The sequence below is a fragment of the Microplitis demolitor genome, chromosome 7, assembly GCF_026212275.2.
Source record: "Microplitis demolitor isolate Queensland-Clemson2020A chromosome 7, iyMicDemo2.1a, whole genome shotgun sequence".
In the NCBI taxonomy this organism is placed as follows: Eukaryota; Metazoa; Arthropoda; class Insecta; order Hymenoptera; family Braconidae; genus Microplitis; species Microplitis demolitor.
The window spans coordinates 20940490-20958875 of record NC_068551.1 but is presented as its reverse complement, the minus strand read 5'-3'; the positions used below and the strand labels follow the sequence as shown (position 1 = coordinate 20958875).

Sequence of the window (18386 nt, the reverse complement as noted above, 5' to 3'; positions counted from 1 at the left end):
GTCCCTCGGGTTTTCCGGGAGATTAACAGAGAACTTGGTTCTGATCGTAGAACCAGTCGGCGTAGGTATACTTTTCTCTAATTCGCGGGGAAGTTCCTCCTTAATTCACCGTCGTCGTACGTCTCCTTGTCTCGCAGGTTGTTCAGCTTTGTGTGCACTTCCGAGCCATCCTCTAATACGTCTTTTAGTTTTTTTAGATTCAAGAGAGACTTTTTCCCCCCAGTGACTTTACCCTCGTTTTATTTTTTACTTCCATTTACCTTCTCGCTCTACCTCAAACTAATATTATTATTTACTCGAGGAATTATTTTATCGAGCATCGATAAATTATTAGTACTAGAGGGAGCACAATTTCATTAGTGCCGACGTGTCATAGAAATAGTTAAATGCTTGGTGTCGTAAAATTTGACACGTTGAAATTAAATTTACATCGCCTCCAAAGTGCTGTGTAATCCAACATTTCGGTTAATCAATTATTTAACATTCACAAGATATTTCAATAATGACCTGCTATACATACTTATATTATATAAATATATACATGGATATTAAAGTCATCAATTTAATTTTCCTGAATAATTTATCTTTGAATCACACTTTCGTAGTCAAAAATTCACCGCAGTCAAATATTATTAGTAGAATAAAATAAATCGGCATTAGGGGAGGCCTGGGTAAAACGGGACCTTAAGAATAAAATTTATTTTTTTTATCCCGAGTAACTTAAATCCTTACTACTGTTATATTCCAAGAAAATGAAAAAATTTTAAATTATCATTAAAAAAAAAATTTTTCATTTCTGGTAAAATGGGCCGGCTCAAAAAAAATGGGAAAAATTTAACATTCGATTGTCGACGTCGTGGAAAAATTTTTTTTTATCATCTGCAGTATTGACAAGGCGGATTTGATGATAAAAAAAACATTACAAAGTATATAGTTTCGAGTAAACTCAAAAAAATAAAAATCAATTGCCTCGGAACGACAGTAAGATCCGAGTGACCTTACAGTGTTTTCCATTACCGGCATGAACAAAATGAAAAATCGTATTTCCGTAAACATTCAAAGATCTACTCAGCCCATGGCATCTTTTCATACATCTTAAATATACTTTAATAAATTCTAGTTAAGTAAGGACATAAATCAGTGTCAGACGACTATCGTTTCTGCAGAGTCGGAGCCGTCACTCGGTACCAGTCCGGCAGTATCGGAAAGTCGAGTAGCGATAAATAACTCGCGATGTATTTACTCGGTTGTAACCTCCACTCATTTTCCTTCACCATTACATTCACCCGCTCTGACTTCTTCAGTGAGAAATGGAGCTGAAGAATGATTCTGGTCTAGTAATCTCAGAGTTGTCTGTCTACTTCTCTCGTCTTCATGAATAACCAAATGCCGATGCACAAACACCGCATACGAACAGCGAGTCAAAATGCAACCGCGAAATAAATAGTGCAAATCATCATTCATCAATTTTCAAATTTATTTTTCAACGTCCATAGAAAATTTGTTCCTCCAACTTTTTCTTTTTAAAAAAAATTAAAAATCCCCAGTATTAAATTTAAAAAAAAGGGAATTATTTTCTTAACATCCACGACTTTTTCCCACATAAATAAAAATAAATAAATATAATACCCCCTTTTCCCAGTGTAAGTAGCACACGGAACTCTACACCCTATTTTTTTTTAGCATAAATCTCAGCGCAACCCTCCGGCGTGATAATCTCGTAACCGAACTTTCGCGATAAGTGCACGAGATAGGTATAACTCGCGCGAAAACCTAAAACTTCGGTGTATGCCGTATTGTAAGCGATTATGGTATAGGAATAAAAGACGACTGGATGTTTGGATAAAAGGGGTTTCGTCCGACGCAAGTATTTAAACTATTGTGGTTTAAGGACTTATACATACACACATAAATATATGTTGCCATGTTTTTGCATTGCTGTGTATTAATTATAGCATAAACATATTAAACAGACAATAATATGTATGATATTTTAATTAAAATGTAAAAAATGAAAAATACGTCTCTACAAAACGCTCTGGATGCTTTGTCTTTGCCTTGGTCTTGGTCCGGGTCTGTCCAGAGCTGTATAACTATGCATCTAAACATAAACACACGTATACATAAACATTGTCACACGGCAGTTGCTGGTATGCTCCGAGTGAGCGGATTAAGGGCAGGCAGCCGTGCAAAAGGATAATAAATAATAAAGCACGTGACAAACGGAGATGCGCACGTAAAATAAATTAATTTTGAAGTTTTAATAAACAACACTACGACAGCTGAGTGAAGTAGTCGTACGCGAAAACTCTCTTTTTAGTTTAAACTACTGTCGGAGAAAAGGAGAAAAGGTTTTAGACTACGGGGGTGGGAAGAGGGGGCAAGTGGAAAGTGGAAGAGAGAAGAGGGAAGAGAGATGAAGAAAGGAGTGATAGCTGAGCACGACGTCGAGAAATGGCACAGAGAAATGCTCGTAACAAAGGGGATTGTAAGGTGAGAATGTACTCTTCTTCACCTTGCGGATACCTTGCCAGTGGTGAAGAGAAACCTCTCTGCGAGGGTGCTTTGCATAATTGATTAAAGACCAGTGCTGGTAACATAACGTACAATGTCATATATATGTGTATATATAATATATATAAGTTCTGAGAGAGATGAAACTACTAGGTTATACTGGTAGACATAAATGTCGAGTCCGATAAGTGAAAAGTATATTTTTGGGTTATTAAACTTTGTTTCGGAGGTATAGTTATTATTTTTTTGCTGATAGTTTTGTTGGTGGAGTTGTTGCGGTTATTTATCTAGCAGCTTGATCATTGTCTTGATACTTTTGTGGTTGGTTAGATATTTCTTGCGTTACTCTAAGTCTGTCATATGCTCCTTTATACCTGGTTTTACGGCACACATATAAGTATATGTGATGTGAAGAAAGAAACGATTTATAATAGAGGTTCAGTGGCAACTGAAATGCATCTTCCATTTTAACCTTTTCGGAGTCCCATGAAAAATGTCATTTATCCTCTTTTTTATCTGCAGATATATTTATAGGACAGACTTGAGCTGAATGGACGGCGGGGCAAGGTGGACTGGTAAAAATTTGCTTCATGAATGATTATTGATGGTAATAGTTTTTAGCTTTGTATTGAAAATATTTATTCCGGGTTGGATAGCCTGAAATTCGGATACCGTTACTTTTTTTCTGGTGGGGATAACTCCAGATAATATGAACATTTTTTGTTCATTATGATGTCCTCTAGCGGGAAACACCTCAAAAAGTCCTGAATAAAATTTATTGTTCGGCTTATGACGTCTCGTCGGAACAAGGAGGATCAGAGAAGATGCTTTTCATATATTTTCAGGAAGAGTAGCGCGTAACTCTTTTTCTGTTACAGATAACTCCAGATAATATAAACATTTTTTGTTCTTTATGGTGTCTTGTAGTAGGAGAAGCCCCAAAAAGTCCCGAGAAAATTCTTATTTATGAGCAATGGCCCATATGAGGATAAATGAAGATAAATGAGGATGCTGCTATGTGTTTTTATGAAGAGTGGCCCGTAACTTTTTTTCCGTAAGGAATAACTCTACACAATATAAACGTTTTTTTGTTCCTTATGGTGTCCTCTAGCAGGAAAAATCTGAAAAAGACCTGAGAAAAATTTTATTTGTTACTTATGACGGCCGATCAGGCCAGAGAGGGTGAGTAAGGATGCCCTCTATGTATTTTTACACAGAATGGCCTGTAACTTGGTTCCTGTTGGGAATAACCACAATGCAAACATTTTTTGTTCATTATAATGTCTTCTAGTAACAAAAACCCTAAAAAATCTAGGCCAATCTATTTTTCGACTTGACTGAACGTCAAATGAGGGGATGGGGTCAGGGAGAATGACACTGTCTAAAGTTCTATATTAATGAGTTTTTTATTATGAAAATATTTAATATTGAAGTTTATAAAAGTTGTTGCTCCGACAACAAAACTGATCGAAAAAATTTAATACCAGTATAATTAAATTGTAAAGTAATAAGAAAAATTATATTTCCTTGTAGGAAGGTTTTATTTTCTCCTTATAGTTTATTGAATTGTACTTTTGATGAATGTTTATTAAATTTTTTTTTAATTCATCTGCACATAGATAATTTAATTTTCTTCGACAGAAAAACAATAGCTATCATTTTCTTTCCATTTCACTCATTTGGGTTTAAAGAAAATAATAATTCAAATAACGTAGATCATTATTACATATTTATTCATTGTTTTACACCTTTCTCATATTTTCATTGTCTGATATTCAAATTCAATATCAGTGAACCTGCGTAATGAACCAAAGACTTGTAATTTTCAAAGTAAATTTTTATCTTGAAACTCAACAATTTCCAGTTCAATATTCCAGACAATTAAACCAATTCAATTATTAATTAAGTACCCAAGTAATATATTTTAAAAATAATTTTTATCCACAAAGTTTGTGTCTCAGTCTGCAAAACGCAAGACTCCGGTAGCCCACTATCAAATATCGTAACTAAATAATTCGACCGCAAAGCATAAGTACAATTAAACAGGAAACTAATGTTTACGCAGATGATCCCCAATATCCGAGGAATGTGTAAACTTGATGCAGGTTTTACGTGTCAGAGATTCTCCAACGTTAGTGTTCTAGCACTCGTCAGCCAGGATGTATGATGCAGGATCCAGGATACAGGATGCATGATCCCATTCTGTGTACAGTACCTACTTCACCACTTCTAAACCAACTTAAAGTGCGCATGTGCGCAGGTGTTAAACCCACAAGCCGTGTTAAAACAGCGCGAAGAGAAGCTTTCGTAGTCGGCATCGGCCACTCGCGACGTAAACTCTCCCTCCTGCGTCCTGTACCACGTGCTCGGGTGTATCGTTTATCCGTCAGCTCGTCAACCGTCACACCATCCGAATTTAATTACAGTGATTAAAATAATAAATATTTATTTTTTTAACCAGTGTTTTTAAATCTGTGTATATAAAACGTGGTTTGTGAATATCAATTATTAAATTCGTGATCATATTTATTATTGTGCCTAATTATATTAATTTACATAATATAATAAATATAATCAGTGCTTTAATTTTATTAACATAAAAAAATACTCCAAGGATTATAAAAAAAATAACGATTAATATGTTATCTAATGTGTTGATTAATTGACATGTTGAAGAATAAATTTGGTGACAAAAAATTTTGTAATTTATTAACCCGTTAACCAACAAGGCATTTAATAGTTTTAATGGAGATATCATTACCACTATAATGGATCTTTATAAATGACTATGTATGTAGGGTATAATACATGTGTAAGTTTTAATAGAACAATAAAACGGATAATATAATGACGAAGCTATTTGTAATGATACAAATGAGAGTGGCAAGTATCTTTCACACAACCCATTGGTTTTAGTGCGCTCACTAATACACTTACGCACACATTATACGCGTATTACTGTCAATAAATATATGTACATATACATGTAAGTATATACATGTATATATATATATATATATATATATATATATATATATATATATATATATATGGGATGTTTCAGGGTATATAAAAGCAAAATGGCACCGGGAAACTCGCAACAAGTTGCATTGAAAGTATCCTCCGACGGTTTAGTAGGTTTTATAACATGGGATTTAACGTATGTCATTTCGCGCTTCGATTCACCTATTATATTTTTCTGTTCGTTTCATTTATGTACACCATGACTACTTTATAATAGATATATATGTTTTTTATGTATGCAGGTTATTACCTATTTATTTGTCAAGTCTCTTTTTTTGCCTCAATTCGTCTTTGCAAATACTCTGAATAGGAAACTATACGCTATACACTTGGCATTATATATATATATATATATATATATATATATATATATATATATATATATATATATATATATATATATATATATATATATATATATATATATATATATATATATATATATATATATATATATATATATATATATATATATATATATATATATATATATATATATATATATATATATATATATATTTATATAATTTATTACTTTGACTGTGGCTATGCAAATTGCTTCTTCATAGTATACTATCAATGTATATCTTCTGAGTGTCCTAGTTTTTTAAAATTTTTTTCAGTTTATTATACAAACAAAACAATTCTACTGTCAGTATCTAGAGTATGATAATTCATTAAATTTTTTTCTATTCTCAATTCAAGGTACAAAATTTTATTCATTGTTATTGTTGTTATCATTAGTGTTTTGAATGACGCAACGGTTGTTTTGTTTTAAATCATTCTGACGGTCATAGAATTTCATGAAATATTCGAAAAATTTTGTTTAAATTTTCTGGAACACTAGAGGAATTTGACGATTTTGTGATCGGATACGCAACTCAAATTACTTTATTTCTGATATTTAAAAAAAACGAGACTCATTTTTTTTATCATCGCCATTGAATTTTTTTTCTCCATTTTCGGATAAAATGGGACAGTTGCAAAAAATGAAATTTTTTTTTTTCAAATTTAATAATGGTCCTAATTGACATAGAAATTAAAGTTCAAAATTTAACTTCCAATTCAATTTTCAAGTGATAGTAAAAAAAATTTCGGAAAATATTCTTTGAAAATTGTGATGCACAATTAAAAATCATTTTAAAAAAAATAGCGTGTCGATTTCGCTCAGTCCTTATGCTAAAATTATTATCATCAATACTATAATTATCGATTAAAGTAATGTAAATTGAATAATAAATAATTCGAGGAAAAAAAAAATAAAATAATTTGAAAGAAAGAAAAAAAATTTGGATCGTTATGCAAAAATGATCACACTTGTGGTCTCTAGATAACGGTCGAGGTGTAACTCAATGTAGTCATTAAATTTAATTGACAGTGGAATAACAATGTGACAGCAATTAAGTTGTACGACCCCTCGGACAGGGGGTGTGTTTCAGTGGTGAATTGGGGAGTTAGCTGGCCTACTGCGCTACACGGGTCTGTCTGCCGATAATCGAGATAGAAACGTTTAATCGAATTGGCACGAGCAAATTCTTTCATCAAACTGAGAAACAAATTTCACGGATGGAATCAATAACCCAAATGAAGTCAGTCCACCAAATTACGACAGATACATCATTCACCGAGAATGAAGAGCAGGTGTGGGAGTGACGCGTCCGCTTGGGGGCTCTGTGAATACACGGTGCTGTGTAGTAATCATTGACGTTTATGATTGAAGCGAAAAAAGTTGTAACGAGGAGGAAAATTGGCGGATCGTGATAAATTCTGCCGACGAAGGGAGGAATTTATTGGAGCGACACGACGCGGAAGGATAGGCTTGTGAAACCTCCGGCGATGGATTTGGTTCTACTGCTGCTCTTGGTCCTGCTCAGGCGAGAGGGTAAGTCACGTATTGTTTTTCCTAACGAGGATAAATAACCTGTGCTATCGACTTAATTTTAATAAAACATCAGCCTTTTGTTTCACTAAAATTTATTATGTCAATCGAAGCAATCAAATAATCGCGTTCCTCGAGGCCGAATCGAGAGAGGGTGATCAGAAACTGTTGCTAATTAATAAAAGGATAATATTTTGCTGTTTAATTTGCTGAGATTACGTTACTGTTAGTTGCAGAAATCATTTTTTTTACTTTTTTCTACTATTTTTTTTGCTTTTTTGTTATTTTGGATAATTCCATCAAAGTTTAGGTGTAAATAATTTTGTTCATATTGTAAAAAAAATAACTCGGACAATATGTACGAACAAACTTATTTTTTTTATTTTTCAACATCCAAATAAATTTATTTGGGATTCATTTTTATATCATTTTTAATTTTTAAAAAATTTAACTCGAAATAATTTTAACGATACAAAAAGCTATTTTAATCACGTCCGAATCCCAAAGGCGAAATGAGCCCATTGGATTTCACGTATTTGTATTATTAACATGGACTGTCGAGTGCCCATTTTACTTCCTTGTCCACATATGGATTCATTATTATTTTACAATTCTCATTTTACTCACATGGTATTTTATTATGACAGTAAAGTTAGCGGACATCTGACAATTTTTAAAATTTTCACAAAATAAATTAAAATGTTCATAAAATTAAAATAAAAAAATGGATGTTTAGAAAATTCAAAATTGAATAGATGCATTTTTTTTTAATTTTGTTACTTTAATTATTTAATTTTTTTATGTGTAATTAAAAAATTTTTGTACGTCTGCTACATTTCCACTCATTATTTAATTGTGATATTTGACTTCAATTAATTATCATGACATCAAAAATACATTTTTAAACAAAAAGTTTAAAATAACTCTGAGTTAGAATCGAACCCGCGACTTTTTCCTCCTGAAATAGAATCCTAGGATTTGAATAAATTTAAATTTAAGTGCAAATAAAAAACTTATTAGACAAAAAAATTTATAGAACATTGTCAAATAAAATGACATACCTATTTTAGTAAAGTAATTTTAGATCCGCAGAATTTATTTTTTTTTTGGAAATTAAAAAGTGAATTTTTATATGGCGGTAACTATATTCTAGTAAAAATATGATAATAATAGTAAATAAAAAATGTTATGAATAGTTGGAGAACACAAAAGCGAAACAGCTGATCAAAAACTATTTTTCGGGAAAGCAAACACAAGCGGACTCGTAAACTTGAACCGAAAATTAACAAACTTAGGTTTAGGTCGAGCATTAAGTATAGAGAGATGTTGAGATATAGTTATTCTCGTATCTTCTCAGGGATGCCACTAACTTTTCCGTGGTCTCGAGAGATTCTCGCTGACTTTGATATTCTCAATTTCAAAGCACTGCCTCTGGCTATTTTCCCAGTACTTTAATACGTTTTGAATTTATGTTATATTTTATTAGCCATTAAAATGAAAAAATAAAAAAAAAACATTGAAGAAAGAAACCGACCAAAAGTATGAACAAAGATATTCATATAATATTCCTTTCCACCACATTAAGTTTACGAATAAAAATAAAAATAAAAAAAAAAAATAACAATTGTAAGCGTACACAATATCGATACTAAACAAGTGCACTTCTATTTTATAAATAAATTTATTGAACAATATTTGTACATAGCAATGTAAATAAATTCGTGATAAAGTCTGTGGAATAAGAGATTGTAAAAACTCAAATTCCGTGAATGAATTTTGCATAAATGAATAAAATATATATTTATAAGCATAACTGAGATCAGAACTGTGTTTACTCAGTATCGAAAAAAAAAATCTCAAATGTCAATTGGTCAGTTTATATTCTCTTAAATGTTAAATAACTATTTATATGTAGCGGAGAATAAGTCCAGAGACACAAAATGTGCCATTATATTTTTTTTTTATTTTTACTACAAGGGAGCAAAATTTATGCTGGGTAAATTGGGTCATCCAACATTTTCGGCATCTCATATTAATTAAAAAATTTTTCTGTTGTAATTTAATTGAAAATCTTGTCCGAGTTGATGCAAATTTCGATAAATCCCTTTTTTGATTGGAAATTAATAAACATTTTAAATACTTGTCATATATATCAAATATTTTGGAAATTTTTAACTTTTTTTCTATGATTTTTTATATAAAATCATATATATCACTGGATCACATTAATATGACATAATTATTTGGTGAGTGAAAAGTAAAACATAAAAAAAGTTTGATGATTGGGATTTTCCCCTGAGGGACAAAACGAACTGCCACATTTATATTTATATATTGAAATTGATTTAAAATTTTAATATATGATTTTATTTATTTTTTATGCATACACATTGATTCTCGTAAATTGAGATTCAATTTAGTGTCTATTTATTCACGTAACTTGTTGACTTGAAAAGGAGAATGGGAAAAAAAAATTATTCAACGTTTACGAGATTTATTGAATTTCCACTTGAACTTTCCAACTTTAGAATTGGCAAAAAATTTAAGGAGCTCAAGGGAGAGGAAGGGGAAGAGGAAGAGTGAGTGAAAGAAACGAGATCTTTTTTAACAAAAAGTGTATTTTCACCTTTTGCTAAAACATAACATTGTATATGTGCTCAAGTGCAAATACTGTATTGCTGTATGGTTAATACTAGCCGTAGCTTCCCAACTACGATGAAGATAAAACAGAATAATTATAGAGCCTATCGGGATTGTAACCGGGGTAAATTTCGTCGAAACACGCGAGAATGTTAAACAGTGTACACTGATTAAGTGCAAGATTCGAAAGTTTAAAAAATATTATTTTTGTTCACTGAAAAAATATTTAACAATTTAACGTCAAATTCAATTACTCATAAATTTTTTATTCAAACTCAGTATAAATATTTTTTTGGACTATTTATTTTTAAATCGCTTACGAAAATATTGAGTTTTACTGAAACCGATGTAAGCCCGGAAATAAAATAAATTTTTGTCTGTTTGACAACCGGATTTCAGTAGGGAGCAAAAATAGTAATGAAAATACTGTTTTAAAGATTGAAAAGAAAATAATAATAATAACAGCAAAGTTTTATAAATGTTTGGCCTGAATTGCGGTGACTAACATTAAACAGAAACTTATAAACGCGCCTGTTAATTAACTTGGTCTGTTAGAAGTGGTTACGTGTAGAAACTCGATACAAGTAATGGGCAAAGAAGTTGGACGTGCATTCAAAAAACACCCACTAAACTCTTTCTCAAAGACTGACACCTATTAATTATTCAATTTTTTAATTAGCGCATTACGGTTACGTCGAGCCAACTCGGGAAACGCTTTGTTTATAATTTCGGTTTTGTCGGTACGGTAAATTACCAAATCCTGAAAATTTTTAATCCGTCAATTTTTGATAAAAGAAATCATTTATAAAGTGTGACGATTTTTTTATTTTAATTTTTGTTTTTTTATTGCGCTTTTTGGTGGATTTAATCCCGGGAGATTTGAAATTGCAATAATAGAGCCCGTGGTACTTTTCAGATTTAACAAGCTATTAAAAAAAAAAAATACTTGGGGTGTATTCGGATAAAACAGGGATCCGTTTAATGTAAATTATTTTGTTAATTAAATTTTTGTTTGAATTGACGTTAATGGGCAGAAAATTTGCCGGGTAACATTTCATTAAAATTCAATGAATTATTATTAAAATAATAATAACAGTATAGTGAGATTGTAAATAATAAATTTTTTTTTGCAGCAGTGTTTTCACTGGCTATTGAGTTGTAACTTCAATTTCAGTTATTTTCGCTGATCATTAAATTTTTATTTTCAACCCCGAAAATTACTACTAACCAATATTTATTTTTTATAAAAATTTTTTATTCACCTCAGCCATTAAACTGAAATTTTCCCCCAAGTTTTAATCACCCATCGAATATTTATATATTTTTTTTTTTTCATAAAAAGTATTTTTATTAGCTATTCATATTTTTATATCCACATTTAACATCCCAATATATTTCATTCATTTAATTATAATTTGAATCTCAATAATTTCAATTAGCCATTAAATTTTTATTTTTGACGTAAAATATTTCATTACTAGTGCTGAACAAAAAAAAAAAATTTTAATGAAACTAAAAAAAAATACTAACACTTATCTGTTTTCAATACTCTCTTTCTATTCTTAACCTCCACCTTGACTGTGTGATAAGAAAAAACCCATTAGCTGATTAATTTTGAATAAATAACCCATGAAAATAAAATAAAAAAATATTAATCGTTAAAATATACGATATTAAATAGTGACAAAGTGACCCATTTTATTAAATCCTTCAGCTGTACATACAACACATAATCAACAATAAAAATAATACGTCCATTACTCGATAGTCGGCTAGCACCGATAAAATCTTAAAAGCTGTGACAAAGCACGTACACTTAAGTATACCTACGATTTAATTTATTTTTTTTCCTTATCGAAACTCCACCTATTCGTGAGAAATATTTAACCGGCTGTTTTTTTTTAAAGTTCAAGCACAAATTTTAAAAAAAAATTCCTCTTACTCACGTATCTATAAACCAGGTACTCAGCAAAGCTTCCAATAGTAAATGACTCTCGATGCGTTTCAGTATTTGGAAAGCCGATGTATTTTATATATATATTTTGTTTTCAACAACTCATCGATGAATATTAAAAAAAAAAATTCAATAAAAGGTGCGAATGTTGTTTGAAAAGACTATCAAAAAATATTTACCACAACATTAATGAGTTTTAAATCTCATTTTTACTTTTACTCCCTTTTTTTCACATCAAAGAATTTTCAAAATTAATAATAAATTTGTTTTTATGTAAATTAAAACAAGCTGATGCATTAACGGCCTTAATAGTTGATAAGATTACGAGGGAATTAGGTCATAAAATTACTTCAGATACTAAATAATTATCAGAGTAGATGTTTTGAAAGACGGACCGATAGAAAAAGAAAAAAAATTAAAAAGGGATATGAATGACGCGGGCTATTGTCATAAATATAAGCACGGAGTTGAGTCAGTTATTATTATCATGATTATTATTATTATTATTATTATTATTATTATTATTATTATTATTATTATTACTATTATTATTATTGTAGAGTTATTGCGTGCATTTAGTTTGACACAGGCGTGGCCTGAGAAAGTCTGCGTGACGCGAAGAAACTCTCTCGTAGCTAAAGTGGCTGAAGGATAAGAGAGTTCATCTTGACTTGAGCTTAAAATCGATAACAACTAAGCATGCTAAAAAAATTTAATTTTTTTTCTCTCATTGTTTAGTAGTTTTATTCATTTATTATTTTTTTCTTTTTTTTCAATTGTTCACTTACTTCGGAGTTATCGCTGCGTGACTACTTGAGCTTGCAAAGAGTAACATTTTTCTCAGATAAGACGTGATCGAATAAGCAGGAAAATAATTTCACATGAAAACATTTTTTTTCAGTCAACAAAAAATAAATTGATAAAAATTTTTTTTTTGTTTTAATTAAATGAAATTTTTCTCAATGGAACCCAAGATTGAAATACGAAATATGTTATGCTCACGCTCTATTTCTTGGAATTATGGTACTGATGCAGTTTATTAAGCTAAGAATTTCATGCACTTTAAATTACGTGGAATTGTATACTGACATCTTCCACTGATTTTATTCACGTACTCGAGATTTACTTCAGGATAAAAAATTCTTTAAAATTCTTTAGATGGAAATATATTTTTTTCTTCACCTTTATGCTGCCCTAATTTTGAATTTAAAATAATCACCGGAAAATTGATTATTGAGATCTTTAATTAGATTAATTAGTTTTTATCCGACAGTTCTAACTTAAATTTAATTTTATCATTCGCCGGATTGATTTTTCAATCAAAATTTAAAGTAAAATTTAATAACTTTTTTAAATTCCGATACTTTATATAAATGTGAGAACTAACCTACGAGAAAATTCAAGTCAATTATCAGGAGTAAATTATATAAAAGCACTAAATTTGATTACTGATAATTGGTTTAAAATAGATTTAAGTAATGAAAGATAATTAATCTTCAAATCACTTATGAAGATTAATATTAATTTAAATATTAAAAAAAAAAAATTATTATTTTTTTTTTAAAGGCCCATGTGCCCCGCTTTCTCACGTAGAAAGTGCCGGCCAAATGACGTTGAGAAAAAAACGCACGCTTTTAATTCTGAGTACACTAAATCTTTTACTTTTAACTTGGATTTTTAAAAAAAAAATTAGAAAAGTTTTCTATTACCATTAATTTTTTTTTATTTTCGGGCAGCCACGAAAAATAAAAAATATATTTTTAACTAAAACTGTAGCAATTAATTACTCATGTGTAAGTTCACAACGAAGAAGTTCAGAAAGAAATATGATTTTTAATTAAATTCTATAATGAAAATGTAAATCTCGGCCGTTCTTCCAGTAGAATATGTAAAGGTCAGATCCATTCCATAACAGAAATTATAATAATTTTAATAAATTTTCACTATATTTAATGAGCTTTTTCATGTAACTCTTGTAACTTTATTCATTTTGATGTCAAATTTCGAATCAAAATTTTTTTCATAAGAAAATCTTCAGAAGAAAAAAAATTTTCAGTCACTTAACTTTGATTCCACTCACATATAAAGAAGAAACATAAAGATGTAACTGTTCGGAAAAGTTGAATTAAGTTTGGGGAAATGGTTTCTAAATTTAGGTATGTAGTACAGAAAGGTGTTAGTGCCTAGAGACATTACAACAAATGGGGAAATAAGTCGGAAAGCTAGGTGAACTTTGAACTAACGGGAAGCCAATAGGTCACGTCAGACTAAATTCCGAAAGGAGAAAAAAGTAAAGTTAAAATAAAAAAACTAAAAGTTAAAAAATGTACGGCCGAACAAACAGGAGTAAAAGGGCATTGCCGAAGAGATCGCATCCCACTCGGTATAACGGACACAGAAAAGGGAAAAGGGAGTGGGTGAGTGAGGGCGAGAGAAAGATAGATATTACAGTAGACGTAAAAGGTTGGTGAAGTAGAACGAGAACCACCGATTCGTTCTGCTTGCAGCGCACGCTGGAAGATTTACGAATGTAATCCCGTTTTTAGATACGAAAAACCTACTAGTCTATCTGAGTAACCCACCCGCGATCCCACTCTGATATTTGGACATGGATAAAAAATAAAAACAAGTTAATTTACGTGGATCCTTTCTACTTGTCGCGTATCACGAGCCATCTGTCATATTGACATAATTGAGGCAACTCAAGTAAAAAAAGGTCAATTTTTTTTTTTCTAGTTTTCTTGACGTTTGCCAAGAAACTGAAAACTTTCATCACCATTCACCAGTCAGATTTACTTGTAACTTTCAAGTATGATTTGTTTCAACTCGCTTGTCTGACATTCATTTTTCCCACATGAAAATAGCCAGGAAAAGGTTTCTCAGAGAAAAATGCATTGTTTTTTTTTTTTTTTTAAATACGCAATAACTCCTCGTTTATGTTTACAGAAAATAAAAATTAATTTTTTTTTCATTTTTGGGTATAATGAGGAAGTTAAAAATAGTTTAGAGTCATCCTAGATTGATTATAGATAATTGAAAAATTGATAAATTACAATTTAAAAGCATTAAAAAAAAAAAGTTGTATTAAAAATTTTGGCCACCCTATTTGGTCACTCCCTAAACATGTGCGGTGAATATTTACTAGGCCGACTTATTGTTTGTGTTCCAAGTATCAATTAATAATTAATTGGTTCAATGACTCAACATTATTAATGATTGAAAATATTTTTGAAAAATAAATTATCTATCAGAACACGCGAATAAATTATTGCTATCTTTAATCGTGAGTTTTATAATTATTGTGGCGCTATTTTTTAGTTGCTTACAGTTACCGGTATCAGATGATGTAAATTATTAACTTTCAAAGATCATGACTTTTAATACTACGACATGTGTGTCTTTAATTATCGTGTGTCATGAGAAGTGATAAGTCAGAAACTGGCATTAAATCCTCAGGTTTATTTTTTTTTTTAATAAATTTATAATGTTTACGAATCGCTTTTTACTCACAGACATGTCGCGAATTTTACAGCCACTTGCTTCCGAGCAAGTTTCTATAGGTCAAGTAGTGCCGAGAAATTTCTAAGAGCATGACAGTGAGGGCTCAAGTATCTATAGAATTATCTATCAATAATTTTATTTCAGAATTTTTATTTCACATTTCAAGTTAAATGTCTTTTTTTTTTTTTTTGAAATGTCCAAGTCATTGAAAACTGGAGAAATTAAAAAAATAAATTATAACACAAATATCAATTTTTTTTTTCATTTAATTGCAATTTTTTTTTTTTTTTTTTTTGTGAATAAAAACATTTTTCATATTTAAATTTTTAAAACATTCTAGTTATTGTCAACAGCTTCAAGCCTTCAAATAACAAAAATAAATTGCAATAAAAGTTTTTGTATCTATCGCATTCCATTGAATTATCCAAAAAAATCAGAGTAACATTTCTATCACTCAAACATTTTTTTTGCTCAATTTAACAATTGGAATTTTTTAATAAAGAAATTTTTTTCATTCCGAACTTTTGATACATATTCGATATTTAATGCCTTTCATCTCCAATTCCCCTGTACTGAGCGTCGATGTAATATCGAGGATAAATAATTTGCTATCAGAACATTTTAACCAGAGACACATATATAAAATAAAAAATATATGGATTTATAAAATAACAGTTTCCCAGAGAATGACCTATAAATGAAGCGAGAATCACATGATAATGCCACATCCAGCAACCACAGTATTATATTTAACCGTGACTGTGACTGTGACACGTGACTGAAAAGCCTCGCGACCTATCGCAGTGACGTCGGTTTTGCTGTGGTAATTAAATACAGACATAGACCCACTGCACTGGCGGTTGTTGGACGCGAAAAGGAGAATAGGTGTTAATTAAGGGATGACAGGCATCCGAGTAGACACGTTCTCAAAAAAAAAAGTATGATAAACTAACTAAAAAGGTTCTTAACATGAATAATTAATTTAAAAATAAAGTAATCTTATTAGTCGGTGCATTAAATATCATCCCCATCATCTGCAACGTACCCTTATCTCACCAGATTTAGGTCACACTTGAATTATAAATACTAGTGGGGTTTTTTTTCCTACGACACATTTGCAACGTCAAAAAGTTTCCCGAGAAACTTTGCTTTCTCACCGGTAATTTATGCTCGTCTTAGCTGGACCAAAAATTTAAATATTCCTTATTCTGAGAGAAAACTTTTAAGTAATATAACTAACTTCGAGTGCACTATGTTTATGGTTTTACCTTTAAAATTATTAAGAATCTCGTTAAAAATATAACTAATAATTGTGTATGGAACCGAAGAGGCGGGGGAGCTGCATTTAAGTAACAATAAAAAATCTATTTAAAAAATAATGACGTGCGTCTTTTAAAAAATAAAGTAGCAATAAAATAAAAGTTTTAAAAAAATTAAGTGCTTATATATCTCGTGAACACTCATCTTGCTTACAGCGATGTGGATTTTGATTAGCTAGAAAGCTGCGTTTTGCACATTAACATTAAATATTTAATATCACCGCACGCAACGTCGTTTTACTGCGACCAGGAACTACGGGAGTGTTTGAAAATTTTTAATAGCCGCCGTAGATCCACGGCGTGTATGTTTATAGCTACAGAGGGTATATATAGTCTAGTCTGGAATATGGATAAAAAGTGCGCGCATCAGCGTAGCCGGGGTTCCGAGGAACATAAAAAATTTAAAACTGCATTCTTGCCTTTAATTCCTACGCCCTGAGTGCATTTAAGTACTTATCAACGGCGATGCAATGTTTTACGCTTGCCCCCGCGGTTCCGCGACTCGCGCTACTGACCCTGGAGACCTCTGGGAATATATTACTTATTTAGCATTTTTATTCTCACTTCTTTATTTTCACTTAAGGCATTATTATTCATACATTATTATCATTTTAATTTAATAAATTGCCTTTTATTTAGTCATCTGTTTTTTTAACGCCCAACAAATTTCCGCGAATAATTAATTTTATAACAAGCATGAAATATTTTTTATTGCTGGTATTTTTTTATTTATGTAATAAGATACCGGCGGGTAATAAGGCCTTGCTAAGGGAGATTTTTAATAGAATCGAAAATATTGCATTTAATTATCGAAATGTATCATTAATCTTTATTTCAATATATCAGCCATAAAATGTAATGAAGTCATGGTGATTTTTACCATAAACAAACAAAAAATTATACTTTTACAAAAACCATACGAATAGGCCTTATTTTACTACGGTAGGGTAATAAGGCCTACGGGTTAAACAAACTGGAATAGTTTAACTATACTTAATAAAATTGATATTAGAGATGAATCATCACTTAAATTTAGCAACAATACTCTTTTAGAGTCAGAAGACTAGATTATTTTTTTTAATTTCTTCTGCGCTACGACAGCATATGACGGAAGATGAAATATAGAAGACAGGGAACGTGCTATCGGGTCTCTATAAATTTGTCGTAACATCTCTAGCGGAGGCGGTTATTTTAAACATCATTTCTGTCACTTAGGCCTTATTACCCGCGGGTACTTTAGATACCAAGAAAAATATAGGTTAGATAATTTTTTACATACTCATGAAAAAAAAAATCGATAGCCACTACCGATTAATTTTCGGTAACAGCTACCGATTTTTTCAGTAGCAGTGACTGATTTTTTTTCGGTAATTGGTACCAATTTCAAAAAGTAACGAACACCGAAATAGTCAGTAGCTATTCGAAATTCGGTAACGTCGACCAATTATTTTTTTTCGTGATTATTTATTACTTCTAAAATTATTTTCAAGTAATGTAATATAGCCGGGATTTAATTTTATTTAAAATTTGAAAAAGAGAAAAAAAAAATTCTTTA

At 30.6% G+C, this 18386-nt stretch overlaps 1 protein-coding gene across 5 annotated transcripts in view; it reads left to right on the top strand.

Moving 5' to 3' along the window:
• Positions 1-18386, top strand: part of LOC103574415 (uncharacterized) — a 140543-nt gene that overhangs the window by 49434 nt on the left and 72723 nt on the right. The window contains exon 4 of one of the 5 annotated variants that reach the window (XM_053740730.1): positions 6964-7420. The exons of the other annotated variants lie outside the window; for them this stretch is intronic. Coding sequence (XP_053596705.1) covers positions 7375-7420 — 46 coding nt within the window. The 5' untranslated portion in view covers positions 6964-7374. The remainder of the gene's footprint in view (positions 1-6963; positions 7421-18386) is intronic. 5 annotated transcript variants of the gene reach the window in all.